Source organism: Hemiscyllium ocellatum, chromosome 12 (genome assembly GCF_020745735.1).
Source record: "Hemiscyllium ocellatum isolate sHemOce1 chromosome 12, sHemOce1.pat.X.cur, whole genome shotgun sequence".
NCBI classification, from domain to species: domain Eukaryota; kingdom Metazoa; phylum Chordata; class Chondrichthyes; order Orectolobiformes; family Hemiscylliidae; genus Hemiscyllium; species Hemiscyllium ocellatum.
The window spans coordinates 34,306,763-34,325,486 of record NC_083412.1 but is presented as its reverse complement, the minus strand read 5'-3'; the positions used below and the strand labels follow the sequence as shown (position 1 = coordinate 34,325,486).

At 38.5% G+C, this 18,724-nt stretch overlaps 1 protein-coding gene across 3 annotated transcripts in view; it reads left to right on the top strand.

Annotated features, from left to right (window-relative positions):
• The window catches only part of ltn1 (listerin E3 ubiquitin protein ligase 1), a 151,855-nt gene extending 133,411 nt beyond the window's left edge, over positions 1 to 18,444 (top strand). For all 3 annotated transcript variants that reach the window (XM_060833496.1, XM_060833494.1, XM_060833495.1), the window contains exons 26-30: positions 1,582 to 1,753; positions 3,776 to 3,996; positions 9,420 to 9,614; positions 14,546 to 14,713; positions 17,414 to 18,444. In XM_060833496.1, the coding sequence (XP_060689479.1) occupies positions 1,582 to 1,753; positions 3,776 to 3,996; positions 9,420 to 9,614; positions 14,546 to 14,713; positions 17,414 to 17,476 (819 nt within the window). In that variant the 3' untranslated portion in view covers positions 17,477 to 18,444. The remainder of the gene's footprint in view (positions 1 to 1,581; positions 1,754 to 3,775; positions 3,997 to 9,419; positions 9,615 to 14,545; positions 14,714 to 17,413) is intronic.
• The last annotated feature ends 280 nt before the right edge of the window (positions 18,445 to 18,724 follow it).

Genomic DNA, 18,724 nt, shown 5'->3' with positions numbered 1-18,724 from the left:
CTACAGGTAGTTCTCCTATAATGCCATAGTGGTGTTCCAACGAAACCTTGCTTAATAGAAAATCACTTAATAGAAATTGTGGGATCTATGGGAAAAGTGGGCTTGGGACAGACCCGCAAAAAATATCACTCACGATGGCTCAAAAATCATTCAAAAGTTTAACGCAAAGTATAGCACAGCCTGAATGAAGGTTGAAATCATATTTGTTAACAAATCAAAATGAAATTTAACACAGTACATTTAAAAATGTAAGAAAGCTGCTCTCTGTACAGTACCTCTGAAAGAGCATATGCGCACAGCACGAAAACAGCGCTGACTTTGCACATGCACAGAACCGTATGAAGGCTGGTGCAGATATCACACATACGCAGAATGGGGTGGACTCAGGTGCATGCGCAGAATGGCATGGAATTTTCAGTGCAGAACGAAGCACGCGAACTGATTCCTCTTGGAATCGTGCTATTGTGAACAGAAGTAAGCATTCTCAAAAATATCGTTTTCTAATTCGTCAGTGACGCTATAGCCAAGTCGCACTGCCGAAACATGAGTTATCCCAGAACTACCTGTATATTAAAACAAAGATTGCACTTAAAAAATGCAATCTTTTTCTCGACATGAAAGTCAGTATATTGATGCACCTTTTCACTTTGTTTACTGAGCAAGCAAGATGCATTCATGCAATTCATGACAAAGTACAAACTGATTTTAATGGGAATCAAATATGTTTTCTAAATCTTTCACTTGGAACTTTATTAATTTTGCATGCATTTTGCATATGTGATCACAATTTTAAAAAAAATTAAAACTGCAATGTATACACTTTTAATGCTAGAAGTTGAAGTGTGTCTTTCTTTATCTAATCAATGGAAAGAAAATTGTTATTTCAAAGCTATTCTTATAACTTGGGATTTTATGTCTTAAGATTTCCTTTCCTGTTCTTCACTGAACCATATGCAATGCATCAGTCTTGTGAGTTTTCCCACTCACAAACTGATGCAAACTGTAATATGTATTGATCATGTTTTCTAAGTATTTAGTGTAATATCTAGCACAGGTGGCATGAGTGGCACAGTGGTTGGCACTGCTGCCTCACAATTCCTGCCTCAGGCAACTATCTGTGTGGAATTTGCACATTTTCTCTGTGTCTGCGTGGGTTTCCTCCGGGTGCTCCGGTTCCCTCCCACAGTCCAAAAATATGAAGGTTAAGTGAATTGCCCGTAGTGTTAGGCTAAGGGGTAAATGTAGGGGAATGGGCCTGGGTGGGTTGCTCTTCGGAGGGTCGGTGTGGACTTGTTGGGCCGAAGGGCCTGTTTCCACACTCTTAAGTAATCTAATCTAATCTTTGAATCACTGAGAAGTATCTCTGAAATTATAGAACTGTCCATTGTTACTGTATAAAGTTAAGTAGCATAATCCAGTTAAAGCAAATAAATGATTTTACCGTTTCCACTTAAAAATTAATAATTTAACCGACCTGAAATAATTGTAATTGCATCGCCATTTTTATTTGGCAAGATGATGGGAACAAAGATAACATATATCGAATATTTGTATGGAATGACTTTTTTTTCTGTTCTCTAGTTGCGGGCCATATATGCAACTTATCTTCGCAAAAGTAAATGCCTACACAAATTACTGCAACATCTCTTCAGATTGATGCCAGAAAATCCAACTGTTTCTGGACAGAGTGCTGATTCTACCAGTAAAGGTCAACGGACACTATTCAGTGAGAAACATGCCATTCTTCTCAAAGGTATAAATAGAAATGAAGATAAAAGAAATGTACACTAAAATCCATTAAAGCAGCACTGACATTTGCTCAAAGATTCCCTGACATTATGTTATGATTTTTCCAACGGTTGATGGTTAAATAAATATAGAGGACTGAGTAATTTACTTTATCTGGACTGTTGATAACATTGTGGGACTCCCATGAAATGCCTTCCTTTAGAAGACCAAAAAACATAGGAGCAGAAGTAGGCCATTCAGCCCATTGGGTATTATCTGCCATTCATTAAGATCATTAATCTACAACTCCTTTTTTTGCCTTTTCTCCATAATCCTTGATGCCCTTACTGATTAAAAAGGCTGTCTCTTGACCTTGAGAATAACTTAATGTCCGAGCCTCATCAGCCTTCTGTCATATAGATTTCCACATATTCACTGAGAGAAGATGTTCCTCAGCATCTCTGTCTTTAATGTGCAACCCTTATTCTGAGATTATACCTTCTATCACTTGGCACTCCCACTAAGATAAACAATCTTTCTGCAACTACCCTGTCAAGTCCATTAAGAATCTTTTATGTTTCAAGAACGTTGACCCTCATTCTTTTATATTTTAACAAGTACAGGCCCAGACTACTCACCCTTACCTCAAAATTTATTTTCTCAATACCTGGTGTCAGCCTAGTGAGCCTTGTCTGGACTAACTTTTCCACATTTAAATTACTTACAGTGTGGAAACAGGCTCTTTGGTCCAACAAGTCCAATTCACCTAACCCACACAGACACGGGGAGAATGTGCAATGTCGTGTGAGGCAGCATTGCTAACCACTGTGCCACCGTGCCGCCCACAACCTCAATACTAGAATGCATTTCCTTAGATAAAGGACCCAAAATTATTCACAGTACTCCAACTATGGTTTGACTGGTGCCTTGTGTAATTTTAACAAAGCCTTCATTCCCTTCGAAATAATGTCTAACTTTCCGTTTGCCTTCCTTCCTACCCGCTGAACTTAAATGTTAGCTTTTTGTGATTTGTGGATAAGGACTGCCAAATCCCTCTGATCCAAAGCTTTCTGCCGTCTTTCTCCATTTGACTAATAGTTTTTCTATTTTTCCTGCCAAAATGCATAATCTTAAGTTTTCACATTATATTTGCACATATTCCATCTGTCAAGATTTTGCCCACTTACCTAACCTGCCTTATGCCTTTGCAGACTCTGTGTGTCCCTTGTCAAATGTCTTCTGGAAAAAAAAAATTACATCCAGTGCTTCCCCTTTATCTATCCCACTTCTTACCTTCTCAAAGAATGCTAGTAAACACGTTAGGCATGATTTCACCTTCACGAAACCATGCTAACTCTACTTGATTATATTATGCATTTCTAAATTCTCTGCTATTACATTCTTTGTATTAGACCCTAACATTTTTCCAATTCAACACATTAAGCTAGCTTGTCTATAGTTACCTGTTTTTTGCTCCTTTTCTTTTTAAATAATCATGATTTTTAATTTTTGAACAATCATTTATCATTGTGCAATAATTCTCTATCACCATCTCTGCTTCAGCTTGCAGCTTAATTAAAATTTGGCTGTGTAGGCCCATCCTCCTTCATTTTCTTTCAGAACCTCCCACTTTTTTAAGATACTGCTTAAAAGTTACCTTCCATCAAAGTTTAGTCACCTGTTCTAATGTTTCTGCACTTCTGAAGAAGGGTCACTGGACCTGAAATGTTGACTGTGCTTTCAGTCCACAGATGCTGCCAGGCTTGCTGAGTTTCTCCAGCAATTTCTGTTTTTGCTTCAGATTTCTTTGGCTTGGTGATGGTTATTTATTCCAGTCTGTTTACACTCCTATGAAGCCATTTAGGATCTATTTTGACAGTAAAGGCACTTATGAGAACAGACTGTTGTTGTGTTAAATAAATCTGCTACAGATATTTATGTATTAACCATCTCTCTTTTTGTTTTTAAATAATTTAAATTTTGATTTTTAGTTTTCAAGACAACTTTACTTAGTGTTAGATTAAGACATAAGGTTTTTTTTTGCTAGAGACAGAAACCTTGGACACAGAGATTCCCAAGTTGGCTTGTGCAGTGTATTACAGCGTATTGGAAGACTTGCCAGCCACAGTTCGACTTTGGTGGAATAATCAAGACAAGCGTGTATCCAGCACAGTGGATAAATACACAAGTAGATATGTTAGCAGTGTCCTTTCTTCACAGGAAATTTCAGCTGTGCAAACCAGTACACAGTCATTCAAGAGCATGGTGGTTAGTAATTTTTTTTTAATGTATTCAAAATTCAATTTTGCTGTATGAAAAGCTATACTTGCGATAATTTATGTTGTCAATTACCGAGACACTGCCTATAATGTATTAAGCACGCCAGCTATTATTCACAGTGTCAGCTCTTAAATATTAGCAACAGGCAAAAAAGAGAGGCTAGCAGAATGGACCAGACCAGTGACAGGTGGAAAGTGATGCGTTTTGGCAGAAAGGTTTGGGAGAAGCAATATAGTCTTCGTGCAACAGTTCTAAAGAATGTACAGTGACAGAGGGTCGTGGAAACGTTCACATGCACAGATTGTTGAAGCCTGGACAGCTTGAGAGATTGTGAGCTTCATAAATCAAGATTTTGAGTACAAAAGCAGGAAAGTTATAATGAACCTTTATAAATCTCTGGTTGGGCCCCAACTAGAGTATTGCATATACCTAGTTCTAGTCACCACACTTGAGTTAGATTGTGAGGATCCTCGAAGGGATGTAGTATAGATTTAACAGTAAACTTCCAAGGAGGAGGGATTTCAGCTGCAAGATTAGATTGAAGAAGCTGGGTTGTGACAGGAGAAATCTGATGGAGATGTACAAGACAATGACAGTTTAGACAAGGTACACAGAGAAAAGATCTTGACATCAGCTGATGATGCAAAAACATCTTAATGGTCATAAATGTTAAGTTTTAGCCAAGAAAATCAAAACAACCTGAGGAAGAATTTCTTTGTGCAGCAATTGAAAGTGATCTGGAGCTTCCTCTCTCTAGAAATAAAAGAAGGGAAGACAATTATGATTTCTAAAGAAAATTTCTAAAGAAAATTGAATGGAAGGCATTTGAGAGAACTAAACTTGCAAGGCTTTAGGGATGAAGCAGGGATTGGACCTTATTGGATTGCTTTACAGAGAACTAGCGTGGACTTGTTGAGCCAAGTTGCCGCCTCCATGTCATTATGATGTTAACTTGTTTAGAATGCAGTTACCTTTGATCTTTAGGCCCCTCTAACTAGTTGTAAGTGTTAACTTTTCAATTAATCAGAACTAAGTGCAGCAGCAAATGTGGCAAGAAAGCCAAAGACTGAAGAGCCTCAACACGAAAATGTGCTCTGAACAAAATAGACAAGTTGCTCAAGGTGAGGCAGCACTCTCTAGTATTGCACCCTGATCTCCCAAAACTCTCTTCCAATAACTTGCAGTTAGTAAAGCCTTTGACAAATTGTGAATGGGAGAATAATTAGTAAAGTTAGATCAAATTGGATTTAGGGAGAGCTTGCCAATTAGATACAAATTGGCTTGACAGTAGGATTGTGACCAGCAGTGTTCTGCAGCGATTGGTGCTGGGTTCACTTTTGTCATTCATATAAACAATTTGGATTCGGGGAGCATGATTACTAAGTTTGTGGATGACACCAAAATTGGTGGTATAGTCGACAATGAAGAAGGTTATCTAAGATTACAAAGGGATCTTGATCAATTAGGCTAATGGACTGAGGAGTGAAGATGGAGTTTAATTTGGATAAATGCGAGAGTCGCAATTTGGTAAAACAGACGAGGCAGGACTTTTAATGGTGCAGTTAATGGTAGGACCCTATTGTTGAATGGAGAGACTTGGAGGTACAGTTACATGGTTCTTTGAAAGTTGCGTCATGGGTAGACAGGGTAGTTAGAAGGCATTTAGCATGCTTGCCTTCGTTGCTCAGACCATTTGAGTAGACGAGTTTAGATTAGATTAGACTTAGACTTACAGTGTGGAAACAGGCCCTTCGGCCCAACAAGTCCACACCGACCCGCCGAAGCGCAACCCACCCATACCCCTACAATTTAGCATGGCCAATTCACCTGACCCACACATCTTTGGACTGTGGGAGGAAACCGGAGCACCCGGAGGAAACCCACGCAGACACGGGGAGAACGTGCAAACTCCACACAGTCTGTCGTCTGAGTCGGGAATTGAACCCGGGTCTCAGGCGCTGTGAGGCAGCAGTGCTAACCACTGTGCCACCGTGCCGCCCACATTTGTGACATTATGTTGAGGTTGTACAGGACATTGGTGAGGCCACTTTTGGAGTACTGTGTACAGTTATGGTCGCCCTGCCATAGAAAAGATATTATTAAATTGGAGAGGGTTTAGAAAAGATTTACTTGGATGTTAACAGAACCTTCACCGGATCGTAGGAGGTTGAGGGGTAACCTTGTAGAAGTTATTAAACATGAGGGGCATAGATAAGATGAATAGCCAAGGTCTACCCAACTCCCTAGGGCATGGGAGTTTAAAACTAGAGGGCATTTTTTAAGGTGAAAGGAGAAAAATTTAAAAATGACCTGAGGGGCATCTTTTTCACAGGGTGGTTCATATATAGAATGAACTGCCAGAGGAAATGCTACATGCAATCAAATTACAACATTTAGAAGTCTTTTGGATAGGTTCATGAATATGAAAAAGTTTAGAGAGATATGGGCCAAACACAGACAAGTAGGACTAGTTTAGTTTGGGACTGGTTAGGTTGGCATGGATGAGTTGGACCAATGGATCTGTTTCCATGCTGTATGACTGTCTAACAGAATGAAGGACTGCTATCAAAGTTCCATCCAGAGAGAGAGAAAGCACATGGATGAAGGTTAGAGAGACACATCTGTGCTGTCTTCAGAAAGTGTGTGCTTCCCTGTGACCCTTTCTAACATAATAAAGCCAAATATTGAGCTGAAACACTATGCATGCTTGATTTTATTTCCTGAAAGAGTGGCTTCTCAAATGAAAGTCCTATCACAACATAGGGATCCACTGTTCAAACAAAAAGTGAAATGTCGCAGCTGCAGAAAAGTGACTAGAAAATGTGTTGCTTCAGCAGCTTCAAGATGTGAACTGTGGAGTGATGTCAATTGTGATGAGACCAGTACATAGTTCTATTAGCTATGGTCTCACTCACTTTAAAGGTAAATATTTACTTTGCCAAATAAAAACAAAGGAAAGAAATTCCCAACTGCAGTGTTAATAGCAGTACTAGACTGGGTGTCAACGGTAGTATTCACTGAGCCATGTCTTCTTGATGATAATAATACACTGTCCACAACTTGACACCAAACATAACTGAGGATATCAGAATGATGTAATGTCAAAATGATGATAAGGGGGAACTGATGAAAGAGTTTGTGGTAACATGGACCACCACTTGTTTCAATTCTGATATTTCGGTGTTATGAGGAGCAGCACCCTGATATAGAGCCAGTCTGTGACATGCTAAAGTAAATGAGCAACATGTGACACCCACACTGCCAGGGACAAAGGATGCAAACTCAACTTGGAGTTCTAGGCATAAATATGTCGGAATATTTGTAATGTAACTTTAATATATAATCACACTTTTTAATATTACTCTTAGCAGGTATGATGTAAATGTAGTTTGTAAATCTACATTCACTCTGGTTTGGTTTGGTGGTACTCATGTACAGCGTAAATGCCAAATTATGTGTTTCTGTGCTGAATATCAAAATGGATTGAGATTTGGGGTCACTTAAATGTACGATTGCTCTTTGAATAGCATTATCTCTTTTAACCACCTAAATTGTGCAGAGGACACAATTCATTTATACCAACAGGCCAATTATAAGCTGTGGGAATGCTATGTCATTTTTCCTGGACTATGACACCAATTTTATCATTGCCATTTTTATATGTTCTTAACCTCAGTGGAGTGCCACCAGGATCCGTGCTGGGTCCACTACTTTTCATCATTTATATAAATGATTTGAATGTGAGCATTAGAGGTATAGTTAGTAAGTTTGCTGATTATATATCAGCAATGGACAGCAAAGAAGGTTACCACTGATTACAACAGGATCTTGACTAGATGGGCCAATGGGCTGGGAAGTGGCAGATGGAATTTAATTCAGATAAATGTGAGGTACTGCATTTTGGGAAAGCAAATCTTAGCAGGATCTATACACTTAATAGTAAAGTCCTCGGGAGTACTGCCGAACAAAAAGACCTTGGAATGCAGGTTCATAGCTCCTTGAAAGAGGGGTCGCAGGTAGATAGGATAGTGAAGAAGGTGTTTGGTATGCTTTCTTTTATTGGTCAGAGTATTGAGTACAGGAGTTGGGAGGTCTTGATGCGGCTGTACAGGACATTGGTTAGACCACTGTTGGAATATTGCGTGCAATTCTGGTCTCCTTCCTATCGGAAAGATGTTGTGAAACTTGAAAGGGTTCAGAAAAGATTTACAAAGATGTTGCCAGGGTTGGAGGATTTGAGCTATAGGGAGAGGTTGAATAGGCTAGGGCTGTTTCCCCTGTAGCGTCAGAGGCTGAGGGGTGACCTTAAAGTCATGAGGGGCACGGGTAGGATAAATAGACAAAGTCTTTTCCTTGGGGTTGGGGGGTCCAGAACTAGAGGGCATAGGTTTTGGGTGAGAGGGGAAAGATATAAAAGAGACCTGAGAGGCAACTTTTTCTCACAGAGGGTGGTGCGTGTATGGAATGAGCTGCCAGAGGAAGTGGTGGAGGCTAGTACAATTGCAACATTGGGTATATGAATAGGAAGGGTTTGGAGGGATATGGGCTGGGTGCTGACAAGTGGGACTAGATTGGGTTAGGATATCTAGTCAGCATGGACGAGTTGGACCAAAGGGTCACTTTCCGTGCTGTACATCTCTATTACCCTACCTCTACTCCATCAAAATTAAATATGTGCATATATTAAATATTTGTTCAACAAGCTCACACTGACAACCAATGTGTATGTTATTATTATTTGTGTACACTTATGCTCGTAACATACTATTTAATTTTTAAGTTGTTTGCACAGTCGGAGAACTGCAGTCGTTACTACAAAAATCAATGTCAAGACAGCAGATCTTCTTGGCAGTGTTACAAAGAACCAGGCATTTATGTTTCACATGAGTACTAACAAACCAACCTAGAGTGAATGCAGTTTTACAAACAACATCGACGCCACATCTGCTAAGAAGTTAATGTTAAAAAGTGTTATAATTATTTTTTCTAAAAATATAAATTGTAAATAGCCCACACATGATTATGCCTCGAGTTCTATGTCGAGTTTCATGATGCATTTACCATGTTTTCTTTCTACCAGTTATACTCCCAAAGGATCGGAGACATTAGTTCGTAATATCAATCTTCAACCTTCATTGCAACTAGCCTTTGTTGATCCTACTATTGTGCTTAGAAACACATGATAGTCACTGATTTGCATTTCTGATTGATCAAAATTGCCATTCTAGTCAATATTATGAGTGAATCCTTCTGCCTTGCAGTTAATCTGTACCATTTCTTTGATCATTTAAAAGCTTGATTAGATCACTGGAACACGTTTTCATAGTTTTTAGTACATTTATAGCCTGTTCTAAGCGCTGGCATTTCAAAAAAAATAATTAATTCACTTTTTTTATTGTTTTCTTTATTAGGTGAAAGCTCGTCCTGTGGCCCGAGAGGTACTTGCTACGTATTCTGTGGATGACATATTCATTGAGCTCATTATACAGTTACCAACAAACTATCCACTTGGATCAATCACTGTAGAAAGTGGGAAGCGAGTTGGTGTGGCTGTCCAGCAGTGGCGCCACTGGATGTTGCAGCTAAATACATTTCTTAATCTTCAGGTACTGTAAGATCACACATTATTGGTTATTTTAACATCTGTTCAAACTAACCTACATTAATAACAAGATTGACTTTTACTGAAAATTGATTTCAAGTGTTCCTTTCCCTTGTTTCTCTTAATATTTTAGGATTATTTTCTCCTGTGGCCTACACATGTTGTATCCAGGGCTAAAGCATGAGACGCGTTCTTTTCTTTACTTTTAATCTGTCTAAACTACACAGGTGTGACGATGCTGCTCCTTTAATAAGGTTATGTCATAGAGTCATAGAGATGTACAGCATGGAAACAGACCCTTCGGTCCAACCAGTCCATGCCGACCAGATATCCCAACCCAATCTAGTCCCACCTGCCAGCACCTGACCCATATCCCTCCAAACCCTTCCTATTCATATACCCATCCAAATGCCTCTTAAATGTTGCAATTGTACCAGTTCTGGACTCCCTGACCCCAGTGAAAAGACTTAAACCTATTTATCCTATCCATGCCCCTCATAATTTTGTAAACCTCTGTAAGGTCACCCCTCAGCCTCCAACACTCCAGAGAAAACAGCCCCAGCCTGTTCAGCCTCTCCCTGCAGCTCAGATCCTCCAACCCTGGCAACATCCTTGGAAATCTTTTCTGAATCCTTTCAAGTTTCACAACATCTTTCCAATAGGAAGGAGACCAGAATTGCACACAATATTCCAACAGTGGCCTGACCAATGTCCTGTACAGCCGCAACATGACCTCCCAACTCCTGTACTCAATACTTTGACCAATAAAGGAAAGCATACCAAATGCAGGCAAAGGCCCTTCATCAGGAATCTTTTTTTAAGCTGACTGGAGTAATCCTAACATTATGGAGGTTCCTAAAATATTAACAGTGCCATGTTTTAGGATCTTTTTAACACTTGCATTTGTTTTCTGAGAAGGTATTACTCCCCTTGGATGACAGCAAAACTCCCTTTTTATCAGCTCCAAAATGCATGGCAAGGCCTACATTTGGAATATACATCAACCCTCCTTTTTGTTTGTTAATAAATTTCCTCAGTCTGCCTAGGGTTATGCCGTTTTTGAAGGTATCAGTTTTTAAAAATGGTGAAATGCAGTATAGGTTCAATCAAATCATGGGAAAACTCTGAACTTTATACATGCTGATTTACAAACCTGACACCAGGTAGAGAATTCACAATAAATAGTATGTTAATTTTTTGTTCTAAGTATTAGCATTTCCTTACCACTTTATGCACACTGTAAAACCATCCAGTGGACAAAGATGGTGTGTGTACTTCTTATTTCATCAGTTTTTGAGATTGCTGTCGCCTCCAAGGGATTTTGTTGATCGTGTTATTTGTTAAGATTTGAGGTGGGGACACTTGTGGAAAGTAAAAGCACCTTTAAAGGGAACTTGGAGTTGGATTTCACTGTACATCTAGAACCTTTGACTCATATTAAAAGAAGAATAGTTTTTATGTTAACACAGTGCGCAGGAGCATGAGAGTTTAAGGAGCTACATGTGCATCCGTTAGTCAAATACAGATATTTAGTCGCCTATGTTGGCTTACTATTGGTAGGTTATAATAGTGGAGGAAAACCTCGAAATTTTGCCATCTAATTTAGTATATCTTTGGTACATCTTTTGTTTCCTTCACTCCATAAAGTCTGATGGGTGGAAAGTGAGCAATTAACCAAGGATCTTTAGACAGCACATTCCAAACCCATGACCTCAAGGGCAACAAACATATGAGAATAATTTACAATCGCTTCACTGTCACTGAGTCAAAATTCTGGAACTCTCTCCCTACCAGCATGATGTCCCTACAGCACAAGCCTGCAAACGTTCAAAATGGCAAATCACCACCAGTTCTCAAGGGCAATTGGGAATAGCTAATACCGAGCTAGTTATATCCATACCCAAAGAATGAATTTTAAAAATTCATGAGTACCCATGCTGAAGATTGCTGTGCTAGAAAAACACATCTGGTCAGGTAGTATCTGAGGAATAGGAGAGTCGACATTTCGAGCATAAACTCTTCATTACGAATGAAGAACTTATGTTCAAAACAACAACTCTGCTGCTTCTCAGATGCTGCCTGACCTGCTGTGCTTTTCCCACACCACACTTTTCAACTCTGATCTCCAGCATTTGCAATCCCTGCTTTCTACAAGTACCCATGCACTAAGCCAGAAAAAATGTAGATCGATTGCGGTCTACACTGTATTGAGGAAATATTGTTATCATAACCTTATATTCAGTCACAAGGATATGAATGCCACTGGTTAGACCAGCATTTATTACCTATGCCTAATTATCCTTGACAGGGTGCTGCAGTACATCTTGAAGACAGTATTCACTGTATGTTGATAGTGAATGTTGAAGGTGTTAGATAGGGTGCCAATCTATTGGGCTTCTTTGCCCTGGTTGGTGTTGAGCTTGTTAGTGTTGGTGGTGGTAGCATCGCACTCATCCAGGCAAGTCGAGAGTATTCTATCACAATCCTGACATGACTGGATAGGTTTACAGGAGTCAGGAGGTGTTACTTGCTGCAGAATTCTCTGCCTGTGTCCTGCTGTTGTGGCCACAGTTTTTATTTGTTCAGTTCTGTTTCTGCTCCATTAGTAACTTATGTATTTTGAGACCTTGACACTTGTTGACAGGTTGACATGTTTAACAGTCCCAAAAGTTTTCTGCACCATTTGTGCACAATTTTCTGGAGAGCCCAGAATCTTTCCCTCCCCCTTCCCCCTCCACCCCTACACAAAAAAGATACCAGGTGCCAGCCTCACCCCTGCCCTTAAAGATCATTGCCAAAGGTTTTATCGGACTATGCCCACAGGAGTACTTCACTCTCCAAAGGGGTATCTTGGCCATCCAAAATGAAATGCACTGACGACAAACATGCTCTTACCTGTTCTAATCTCCATACTCCGGGGACTCAAATCTCATTTCTGGGATAACAACTGGTCTTTTAAACCACAGCTTGTCCAGTCCTAATCCTGTAAACATAAGGGAGGCCAAGTTCAGGGGAAAAACTTCAGGGCAGAGATATTTTCCCTCCTGGCAAAAAGTGGGGTCCTAGTCTCAACTGAGCTAACAAATTTAAGATTTACAACAGTCTGGACATTTTGTGCTCTTGAACTAGAGAGCAGAAAATGAGCTAGTGTTTCAGCTCTTGACCTCAATTCCAATGTGTGTGAAGCTTCAGATGGGAATAGAGTTAAACAATTTGCCAGCACTTGATTAGATTAGATTAGACTTACAGTGTGGAAACAGGCCCTTCGGCCCAACAAGTCCACACCGACCCGCCGAAGCGCAACCCACCCATACCCCTACATATTACCCCTTACCTAACACTACGGGCAATTTAGCTTGGCCAATTCACCTGACCCGCACATCTTTGGACTGTGGGAGGAAACCGGAGCACCCGGAGCAAACCCACGCAGACACGGGGAGAACGTGCAAACTCCACACAGTCAGTCGCCTGAGTCGGGAATTGAACCCGGGTCTACAGGCGCTGTGAGGCAGCAGTGCTAACCACTGTGCCACCGTGCCGCCCACTGCCACCGTGCCGCCCACTAATCTTGAGATTCTCACATGAACAGAGGCTGTTTAGACAATAGACTGCTGAGACCACATGTAATATTGCCTCAACCACCACGAGAAGAAAAGGGAGCCTTGCTCATGGCCACTTACTACCTGATCAATGAACTGTTCTTTAGAGACCTTCTGGTACAGCTGTTAATCATCAGTAGGAATTAACAAAAAAAATTAGATTTCATTATAAACTAAATAATTTTGCAAAAAAAAAATTGGGTCAGGAGAATAAAAGAATAAAAGTCTTATCTTTAAGCAAAGTTACAAAACTATCATGTCAGGTAGTGTGATTCTGGGAGCCTTGTAAAATCAAACTACTTGCTTTTAATGTGGTCATAGCACAATATTTGCATATACGTGGTATATAAAATCTTCAATATAATATTTTTGCCTTGGTTATGTTTTATAATGCTTCTGTAAGGTGAGTAAACACATTTAAGAAACTGCGTGGCCAGAGTAAGCACAAACCCATAAACTATCTAATTTTTAAATCCCAAGGAAATGTTTTTTCTTTGCACACCTTCAGTGATGGACCTAATAGTTAAAGCTGAGCTGAGGGATTCCACCTCTCAAATGGCTAGTTAGTCTTTGGCGTTCTCTTTCATTGGATTTACTCAACCCAGAGTTCTGCAGAGTTTTGATCTAAAATGAGCAATGGATAATGGGGGACAGACAGAACAATGAAATTAAGAATCAGATCAGCTACGATATAATTCAACAGTGACTCGATGGCTCAATGTGCTACATTCCCTACATCTGCTCTTACATCTTACCATCTGATAGTGTCATCCACAGGTTATTTACCCAGAAACTGCCTGACTGACAGGCTTGGTTTCCACTTGGATGGGAAAGCAGGAGAGAATGAGCCAATCTGAAGTGAGGAAGTGCAATCCAAGGATGTGGATCAAAAGTCTCATGTTGTTGGGTGAAATGGCAGGGTGGTAGTGGGTGGGTGTTTTCTGATGTTGGGAAATTGCTCAGGCGAGTACATGGAATCCACTATATAAGGGGAAAAACATTGAACCTCCACAAACCACATGTGTGTAACTGCTAAGTTTTCAGAGCTTCGGGAAACTTGGCTTTCCATAGTTAAATTCAAAATGTTGAATAACAATGAAACCTCATGACAATATTTAAAATACCAACCCACTTTATTGGAGCAGATAGGTCCTTCCCACGAACCTCAATTAAAATGAGAAGTTGATTGATTGGTAGTGACATCAAGAGTAGGAGTATGCCATTTGGCCCCATTTAAAATGGTTTCAAAACTTGTTTACTTACAGAGATTATTGTAGTTTCTGGCACATTCCTAATTAACTGTACAGTTTTATTACTTCATATGGCTTTTCCATAGAATGGTAGCATCATAGAAGGCCTTGCATTGTGGAAGAGCAATGTTGACAAACGATTTGAAGGAACAGAGGAATGCATGATCTGCTTCTCAGTAATCCATGGCTCGAACTATTCGCTTCCGAAGAAAGCCTGCAGAACCTGCAAAAAAAAGTTCCACTCAGCCTGCTTGGTAAGTTGTTTAAACTTGAAAAACAAATTTAAAAGTTGTCAATAATATCAGTAATCAGAATCTTTTTCGAGATGTAGCTTCCATATTGGTATCAGGAGAATTGTGGACATCAAAAGGTCTTTATATTTTTTTCTAATAATTATTCCTTTCACCAATAATGCATCATAGACAACTTTATGTTATGTATTATTCTTTAATAGGGCAAGTATATACTATGCTTTTCCTCTGTTTTATAGAGTTATAGAGATGTACAGCATGGAAACTGACCCTTAGGTTCAACTGACCCATTCAACCAGATATCCTAAATTAATGTAATCCCATTTGCCAGCATTTGACCTATATCCGTCTAAACCCTTCCTATTCATGTACCTTCCTATTCAGATGCCTTTTAAATGTTGTAATTGTACCAGTCTCCGCCACTTTCTCTGGAAGCTTGTTCTATACATATGTCACACACGTAAAAAAGTTGCCTCTTAAGTCCCTTTTAAATCTTTCACCTTAGAATAATTGCAGAATGAATTGCAGTTCAAACACTGGAAAATCCCGCACCTCATAAGGGAGTGTTCCTGTCACAATGTCACAAACAATGAAATTGTAAACGGTGACCATTTTTAAATGAGTTAACAGCATGTATAGTCCACCTTAGCATTAAGAGGTAATCAGTAATGCAAGCATGAAGTCATGTGTAAACAAGCCCAGTTATGGGTGACTTATTCCCATCTTTGAAAACCATTCATGGACCAGTTGGGTTTTGAAATCTATCCTCAGTTTTCTCTCTGATATACACGAACTTCACCATTTTACGGTATGCGAATCTGACATCAACTCCTTTGAATTTTTAAAACCATATCTTTATTCAGTTTTTTTGCTCCCTTGTGAGAATTTGCAACTTTGAAGCAACAGGTTGCATAGCTTAAATGGAAATGCAATGCTAATTTTGCAACTTGTACTTTACAAAAGCTTTTTATTTCTTCTTTTTGCGAGGTGTGGTGGTGAACTACTAATATTATTGGACCAGTAGTCTAAAGACCCAGGCTAAAATCATTGGCTCAAATCGTACACAACTGGATTTTAACAATAGTCTTGAAGCTATTGCTTTTCAGAAACACACATCTGGTTCACTTTCTTGGTGGGCTAATGAACTTGTAAGCTTTAAGTTCACATTTGATTTATTGTTGCATTAAAGGTATTCAAATAGTATTTGTTTTTTTGTCAGTGCAACAACTATCAATCTATTTTAACTAACATAAATATTTAAAGGGAAATTTTAATCAAAAACACAAAAACCTTTGCAGCACTTACCTCCTTATCCACATCTTATATTTGTCCTTAATTTTTAAAATTTAAATGTACTGTTTTCCTTCTAGTTCACCTTCATTAAAATAAAAATCTTCCATTTTTCATGTTTCTTCTTTCTGTTTGCTCTACCACCTGTTTTGGGGGTGAGAGTGATTCTCAATAAACACCTAATATGTTCTGTTACATGCCTATTTGAAAGGCTGCAATATCAAAATTGAACCAATCCATCATAATAAAACTAGGTTGATCCTTTTACTTTTTTGTATAGAATGTTCTGATGTCAAATGTCTTTAGCTAACACTTTGATCCTGGTTGTTGTTGTTTGAGAAGATAAATAAAGGTTTCACTTTTAATAAATAAAAGTAGGTTTCCTTAAGAAGTTGGTCATAATCAAGTGTGAGGCAAATGTAACATTCATTAATTCAATCTGATTGCTTTACCTTACAAGTCTTAAAATTCAAATGTTTTAAATTAGTGTTTCAGTATACACCTGTGCTGCTGCATAATTTCAGTAGTTTGCTTGAATAATGACAAAGCAATTAACTTTTTCTCCAACATTGAAACGTTGCAAAAATGTAAATACTTGGCTTTAAAGAACTGCACTTATTCTTCACTATCATGAACATTACTAATGGATTGTTAAAATTTTCTAACCCCTTTGGAATTTATTTCTCTTTCTGGTCATTCATTCAACTTTTTTAGTAGACTTCAGTTTTATTTTCTAATTTTTCTCATTTCTTCAGATAGTTCTGAAATGTTTCACTCTTGTCAAATTGTTTTGTCTGAAAAATCCACAACTTGTTAAAATCAGTCAGTAATATTTTTTTAAAAAAGTAGATCGTTACTATTCAGAATTATGCTAAAAGCAGTAATTTTCGTTGGACTATGATACTACGGCATATGAATGGTAAGATTGCACTAATTTCTACTGTGAGGTTGAGATTTTCAAACATGGACAAGTATCAGTGAAGTGTAAATAAATAATGGAAACAAGATAAAAATTTGGCAGTATATCTTTCATTCTTACTTCTGACATCATATACAAATCATCTGGACCAGGAAACCTTTAATATCTATCAACGTTATCTGGCACTGAAGAGACAATTTGTGCACAGTGCAGCAAAACTGATTAACACCATCTTTGAAAGTATTCTGGGATTCAAATGAATGGACAATCATATAGCTGAAACTTCCTGTATTTCTCTTTGTGATGTTTATCTATAATTGAAAATTAAAGTTAAAATGAGGAAGAATTTGATTGTGCTTATGTTTAGAAAAAAACGTGCTTTTAAGCTCTGAAAGTGAATCAGTAAGTCCGTGGCAATGTTTGCAATGTTTTTATATTTTTCTTCAATAGTATTAAATAATCTATTTACTAACTTTTACATTTTTTGTTTACAGTACAGGTGGTTTACTTCAAGCAACAAATCGTCATGCCCACTATGTCGAGAGACGTTCTTTTGAGACAGTTTGGCTGTTCTTCTGATAAAGCGCCATACACCAATCAAGGGCATTTTGAGGGTCAGCAAGTGGCAATATTTGAATATCACAGCAGAATTTCACAGTATATTTGTACACTTAGCCTCTAATCCAAAATATAATCTTGATATATTTATGTGAATTAACACTTGACTAAAAAGCATCAGTAATTTTCCACAATTAAATTTATCAATTAAATGAATGGTAATATATAAAAAAGATTATTTACCAATTTATTTTAAGATAAGTCTCCATGCTCCAATTGTCTTTCTGGTTTGTGGCAACTTGCCTATTTTTCTTAATTGGTGCTATTGTGGATCAGCTACTGGGGAATAAATGCACAAAAGTGTTGTCAGAATGATTTTTTTATTCCCTCATGTTGTAGGATAATGTATTTTTTTCACTCATCAGTAGGTTAACCAAACATTCACATCATTCTTACCATCCAGTAAAACAAGGCGGTTTTAATATCATTACCGTCAATTTCCTTCTAATTCAAATATTGTGATATGAATCTTTATTGTTAGTAATATTCTGCAAAATGAAGTGTAGTATTCTGTAGTGTAAATGGGTAATGCCTGCACCAGTTAGTTTTGTTCTACCTATATTTTCAGTCTTAATTGAGCCTCATACAATAATTATCCAGATTAGCATTCGTATTAATATTATGAAGGCCATCAATTTCAACACTTTGATCAAACTTTCCAGCAATTCTTCCTCCAAACCAAGCAGTGTTGATGCAAATTTCAATTCTAATTTCAATCTGCACATCCACAATAACCTGTTTGGATGCAGGGCTACCACTTTAGAAGTGTTGTACGATCCCCTACTTCACAAAGCTATATGTAAAACTTAGCGAATTTTGCTAAGATTTGTAGCATAGGTTGAGGTTTTGGATGTAGGTTTGCTCGCTGAGCTTGAAGATTAATTTCCAGATGTTTCGTCACCCTAGGTAACATCTTTAGTGGGCCTCAGGCGAAGCACGGCTGAAAATTCCTGCTTTCTATTCATACGTTTGGGTTTCTTTGGGTTTGTGATGTTCCTTTTCTCAGGGGGTGGTAGACGGGATCTAACTCAATGTGTTTGTTGATAGAGTTCTGGTTGGAATGCTGTGCTTTGAGGAATTCTCATGCGTGTCTTTATTTGGCTTGTCCTAGGATGGATGTGTTGTCCCAGTTGAAATGGTGTCCTTCCTCATCCATATGTAAGGATACTAGTGAGAGAGGGTCATGT